Genomic DNA, 6,141 nt, shown 5'->3' on the forward strand with positions numbered 1-6,141 from the left:
GCCTCTTAGTAGCATTGAACAAACAGCGGAGATCCTGTTGTGTCTGTCTCCCGTCGAAGTTGCCAATCTGAAGGAAGGAATCAATTTCTTCCGCAATAAGAGCACTGGCCAAGATTACATCCTCTACAAGAGTAAGACTCGCCTGAAGGCGTGCAAGAATATGTGTAAGCATCAAGGAGGCCTGTTCATAAAAGACATCGAGGATTTGGATGGAAGGTACTGACACTTCTGTTGCTTTCTCCCTGGAGATCACGCTGACAGTTAGATTTGGGCAGGAGATGTGCTCATTAGACGTTTTAAATCAATCATTCAACAAACCACTTCCCCTAGGAAATGCATAATTTTTACTTGTGCTCACCGAGGGCATCTCTCTGGTCACAAAATTGTTTGATCTTTACTTAATTTTCCTCTCCTTTTTGCCCCTGCCTTGGTCAAGCCTCCAAAGCTACCCGCAGGACAAGCCGAGCACTTCTTAATGTGCATTTCTCTTCTGAGAACTGGAAGATTGACCCCTGGCTTGATGAATGCGAAGCTTTGGGGCACGTGTATCTGTGTGTGGGCGTGAGTGTCTGGCTCTGCATTTGCCTGCTTTTGCATGCGGCCTCCAGTACGTCTCTTTTTCCACTGCCCCAGAAGTGTGTGTGTTGGGTGGGGGCACTTTTCCAGACCCTCCCGGAGAGCAGGTAGAATTCCCCTGGCCAGCCTAGTTGGGATTAAGAAATAGACATGCCAGCACCCCCACTGTACCCACCCTAGAAGCAGCTCTTCTGATCACTTCTTGGAAGAACTGGCCCCTTGATTAAACCTGTCTGTTAATTTGCACCCCAGCACAGGAGCAGTGACAGAATGGGGAGGTTTTGTTTTGTTTCTAGATGTACAGTGCACTGCCTGGGGGAGCCAGGGAGAGCTCGGGGTGGGGGGAACACGTTGTCCGCCTGTTTCCCAGCACTAGCAGTGCATGCCAAGCCAACCCCATTTTTAAGCTCTGCTTTGGCCGAACTTGACCAGTGTTGTTTCCGTCATTCCCATCTTGGGATTTTATCTTCCGTGTGTTGCGTGTTGTCGGTCTTACTTGTCAGGTCATTTGTGGGCAGTTTAGTGCTTACGCGCTCAGAAGGAGCTGGGCAGCTGTCCGACAGCGCCTGCTATCACTGTACAGAACACCATCACTAGAGGCTGGGATGTTCTCACAGCGGCACACAGATTCACTTCAGTGCGTGTTTGGTCTCAGGGCCCCGCCTACACACGATTAGATTTCTTTTGGAATTAATCACCATTGCACCTGTAGCTTGCTGGCTCAGATTAGGTGGCTAGGCTGGGAAGATTAAAATACAGGGCACGCTGTTAAATTTGCATTTCAGATAAACAATGAGTCTATTTTTAGTATAAATGTGTCCCAAGTATTACATGGAACGTCCTTGTAGCGGACAGCTCTGCCCTGGAAGAACCTCTTGGTAATTTGCTGACAGCCCAATCTTGATTGCCTTCCCTTTTCTCAGTGGATTCAGTTAGGGGGCCCTCAGACTTGGGTGGTTTTGTCACGGGTGAACTTCTGCAGGTGCTTGGGGTCTTCTGACTACTGCAGTTTGGAGACTCCGCTTCTCTTCTCTTCTCTCCGCTGCTTGTCTCCTTTCACACGGTGCCCACTTGGCCAGTCATTTAAGGAAGTGTTACAGCTTAGTGACTGAGATCACAATCTTTCTCACAGCCCTGGTCAGAAGCCCGGCTGCACCGCTTACGAGCTCAGTGACCTGGACAAACATCTTATCCTGTTTGGGCCCCCGCCCTCCCCTCCCAGCTTCACCCTGTCTTGTTGACAGAGAGAGCACTTTCATCTCTCCTGCACGCGGGGAGCCGGCAGCTCTCCCCTTTATTCCCAGACGCAGCTCCCCAACCATTTACTTGCTGAAACCAAGTCCCCCGAGTAACTTAGACGCTGCACTCCCCCAACCACCTCTCCAAATTTGGCGACCCTTCTCACGTCCTCTGTTCAGAATCACCCGCAAAAGCACTCTCTTCTAGGGGATGGTCGAGAACAATGACCTACCTCTTCTCCCCTCTGCACCTCAGGCATTTTTCTTCTTCCCACCCAACCTAGATCAGTAGGTAGCCCTTGTAAGCTGTGGTTCTCATTTCTGAAGTCCAGCAGTTTTTCACAACCTCTCTTGCATTGGAAGCTGTTGCTCTCCTGCCTGCCCACCACCTCTGAGCATTTATGGTCCAGCCAGGTTCCTCCTTGAATGGCCCAGAATGTTCAGGAGCTACATCTGGAATGTTCTCTCTTAATTTTTGGAGGGTTGTCGGCTACTCACTGATGAGAAAGGAGATCTCACAAAATAACCCTCCATAAATCGAAGTGTGACTCATGCTTTTTGCCTTATTCCTACAGAAGAATATTTAAAAATTCCAGATAGAATGAAACTTGAAAAAAAATCAGCATAGTTCACTTACATGTTAAAACAGACATTTTTCGTTTAAAACATCTGATGTCTCTGGTTTGAGACATATTTGGGTTTTTTTTAAATTCTTTACTGTTAAAAAAAAATAAAAAACTTCACTAGAAACACTAGCAAAATAAAGAGGAAAAAAAATAGAACTGTTTCGAACCCATCCCCAACCACCACACCCCCTTCAACGCTCTGGTAAGAAATGGAAAAAAGAAATTACTGTACATCCTGTTTTGTTACAATCTGATTCTCATTCTGGGATAGGTTTACCGAGTTAGCAAATGAAAACTACAGAACGCTCAGTTAAATTTGGATTACAGGTTAACAGCAAATTTGCGCACGAGGTACTTATATCTTAAAAATATTTACTCTTTATATGAAATTCATGATTTAGATAAACCATGCCCTAAAATTTTAAATGATAAGGAAATCCTTTCTCTTTGAAAAATGAAAACTTGAGCTGAACTGGGTTCAGTACCCTGTTCCAGAGTCCAGTGTAGACCAGAGACACACGTTGATTACTGCATTCTTCCCTCGTATTGGCTCCGGTTGGATCTTACCTAGCGAACCGTCCCTGAAGACCACTTTGTTCTCTCCGCTCTGTTGATCCCTGTCTGACCCGTGTCACCTGTATGACATGGAATTTAACTTCATTATTTACTTTATTTACTTTTTTTTAAATCTACATTTTTTAAATCACCTCATGATGATTATTCTGTATTTCCTTGGCTATGACTATCAATTGAATATCATCTACTAACCGTCTTCCTTTTACATCGTTGGTGTTCAAGCACCTAATTTAATTTCATTGCAAAATAATGCATGTAAGCTTAGTAAGATTAATTTTATTTTCACCATTTCACAAACCTAAGTACAGTTTTTATTTTCATGCAGGTCTGTTAGATGCACAAAGCACAACTGGAAATTAGATGTGAGCACCATGAAGTATACCAACCCCCCAGGCAGCTTCTGTCAAGATGAACTAGGTAAATACCATCAGTATTAATAAATACATTCTGCTGTTATCGTTCCTGGGGTCCTGTTTGTCAGCTTGTTTCTAATTTCACTTGAAGCTTTGGGTACATTCTGATTTTAAACTGTGGATATTTGGTCTTTTTTTTTTTTCCAATATAATTAACACTGTAAATTCCGAACACGATTTCTCCAAAAGATCCCTTCATGCGTTCATTTGCTGAGCACATGTTTGTTGGGAACCTAGTGTGTGTGCATGTTGCACTGGCTCTAAAGATGGGTAAGATAGAGCTGGGGTGCCTGAGACGACGTCGTAGGTCGTGGGACCTGGACGAGCCCGTGGCCGACAAGGATCAGGGAGCCTCTGGCCGGTGGCTTGGATACTGGATACGGTAGATTGGTGGCTCTGAATGTTTTGTTTGCGAAGGCACACAACTTAGACGTTCGAGTACCGTTTCGGTAGAGGCTTACAGTTCTAGCTGGGAAATACAGTCTTCAAAGTGCGCTGCTCTTTCTGGCGTCGGTAAGAGGCTGCAGTTGATGTCTGATTTGCACAACGCTGTTTCCACACCTGCTGTCTGCTTCCTCCTACTCCAGAAAGCCTTTCTAACTATGAGCAACAAGGGGGCAGTCATACCAATAAATGTGTCTCTGTTCTTATTAAAATTGTGTTCTGTCAGTAGAAAAAGTCACTTGTGACAATCCTGAAAAGGAAGTGTGTTAGACACACTTTCAGAATGACGGTGGTGGAAGTAACCAACAGATTTCATCAGCCTGGGAGATCCCAGAGGGCTTCGTGCTGGAGATGGCATTGGTGTTGGGGGTCTCAGGGGCTTCACTCCTGCGGGTGTCCCTCCTTGTCCTGAATCACCAGTTCTGTCCTTGGCTGTTAGTCCCTGTGCGTGCGTGCTCAGTGTGACGTAAGGCCTTACTAGACCTTCCCCCCCTGCTTATATTATGCCCCCAGTCCTCTAACCCCTAAAACAGGGAACCCCCTTGGAGCAGGTGTCCACACTTGCTGCCTGCCCCTCCCCTCCCCCATGGTCTTGGTGGAGCTGCAGTCCTACCACTGCATGGACAGGCTCCTGTCAATGTCACCAGCGCTTTCTGTGTTGCTCAATTCAGTGGTCACTTTACATTGTCATTGTACCCAAACTCAGTAGCACTCAGCACAGTGGCCCACTCACTCTCTGTTGTGGGTCCTTTCCCTTGAGTCTGGGGAGCAATGCTTTCTGCACTAGTTTCCTATCTGCTGCTGTAACAAATTCCCTCAAACATAATGGCTTAAAACAATAGGAATCTACTGTCTTACAGTTGTGTGGGTCACAGGTCCAGCACAGGTCTCTGTGGCTAAAATTATAGTGTCAGCAGGGCTGCGTTCCCTTCTGTAAGCTCCAGAGACGGATCCATGTCCTTGCCTTTTCTAGCTTCTAGGGGCCCCCCTTTCCATTGTCAAAGCCTTGCATCTCTGTAGCCCTTATTTCTGTGGTCACATCTCCCTCTGACTCCTCTGCCTCCTGCTTCCAGGTTTTAGGACTCTTGTGATACATTGGGCTCACCCACATAATCCAGGATATTCTTGCTATTTTAAGGTCAGCTGATTAGCAACCTTAATTTCATCTGCAACTTTGATTCCCTTTTGCCGTATAACCTCACGTATCCATAGTTCCTGGACGTTAGAATGGGGGCATCCTTGGGGGCTCCTGTTCTGTCCTGGTCCAGGTTGTCAGCTCCCACCTGCAATCCTCAGTTCTCCAACCTTGCAAGTCTTATCTGCTGTGCTGTCTCTTGAGAAGGAGGAGGAGGAGGCTTCCAAAGGGGCCTCTGAGGAAACCAGAAAGGGGATTTTGAAGAAATATTGGAGGACACAGTAATGTCTCCTAAGAAAACCATGAAATCATATATAGAAGAAAGCACCACTTCAAACCATATATATATATGTATAAACATATCATATATAAACATATATGTTTATGTTTATGTGTATATATGTTTATATATGATAAACATGTATAAACATATATATATATAAAATTCTGTTGCTAAAAACAGTGAATGCTGAGGAGAGGGTCATGTGCATTTAAATTGTTGAAGAGCCTACTCCTGAACCCGAACTCCTGTCACCCTGTAAAATGTCTTCAAGCCTGAAACCAAAACGGAACACTCTCCTGATTCTTATTCTGACCACACTAGCTACGTCTCATGCTCTTCTGCTGACTCATCCCCTGCTAGACTTCTGAATGTTGGAATGGCCTGGGACTGGACCCGAAGCTCCCTATCTGTAAGCTTTCCCTAAGGGATCACATCTAATACCATAACTCTAAATGCCGTCTTTACTCAGATGAGCCCAAAAAGTTTGCCTCCAGCTTTGACCTCATCCTTGAGCTCTCCACCTGCCTAACAGTATTTCCACACAGACTTCTGGTGGGCATTCCAAGAGCACAGCCAAGGCGGAACTCTTGATGTCCATCGCCAGCATATCTTCACACCTATTCCTCCTCCAGCCTTCTCCATTGATATTACTCACACCTGTTCCTCCTCCAGCTTCCCCATCACTGTTCCTCACACCTGTTCCTCCTCCAGCCTTCCCCATCACTGTTCCTCATACTGTTCCTCCTCCAGCCTTTCCCATCACTGTTCCTCGCTCTGTTCCTCCTCCAGCCTTCCCCATCACTGTTCCTCACACTGTTCCTCCTCCAGCCTTCCCCATCTCTGTTCCTCA

The 6,141-nt window shown here is 46.0% G+C and overlaps 1 protein-coding gene across 7 annotated transcripts in view; it reads left to right on the plus strand.

Moving 5' to 3' along the window:
* Nucleotides 1–6,141, plus strand: part of LOC103665030 (cytidine monophosphate-N-acetylneuraminic acid hydroxylase) — a 104,573-nt gene that overhangs the window by 20,530 nt on the left and 77,902 nt on the right. For 6 of the 7 annotated variants that reach the window (XR_005838763.1, XM_040644907.1, XM_040644905.1 and 3 more), the window contains exons 2-3: nt 13–216; nt 3,342–3,433. Coding sequence is in view for 6 of the 7 variants with exons in the window: in XM_040644907.1 (XP_040500841.1) it covers nt 13–216; nt 3,342–3,433 (296 nt within the window). In the remaining variant the exon portion in view is untranslated. Of the gene's footprint in view, nt 1–9; nt 217–3,341; nt 3,434–6,141 lie in introns of all 7 variants that reach the window. The other variant, XM_040644906.1, reaches the window with a different exon arrangement.

Source organism: Ursus maritimus, unplaced genomic scaffold, assembly GCF_017311325.1.
Source record: "Ursus maritimus isolate PB19 unplaced genomic scaffold, ASM1731132v1 scaffold_30, whole genome shotgun sequence".
Classification (NCBI taxonomy): Eukaryota; Metazoa; Chordata; class Mammalia; order Carnivora; family Ursidae; genus Ursus; species Ursus maritimus.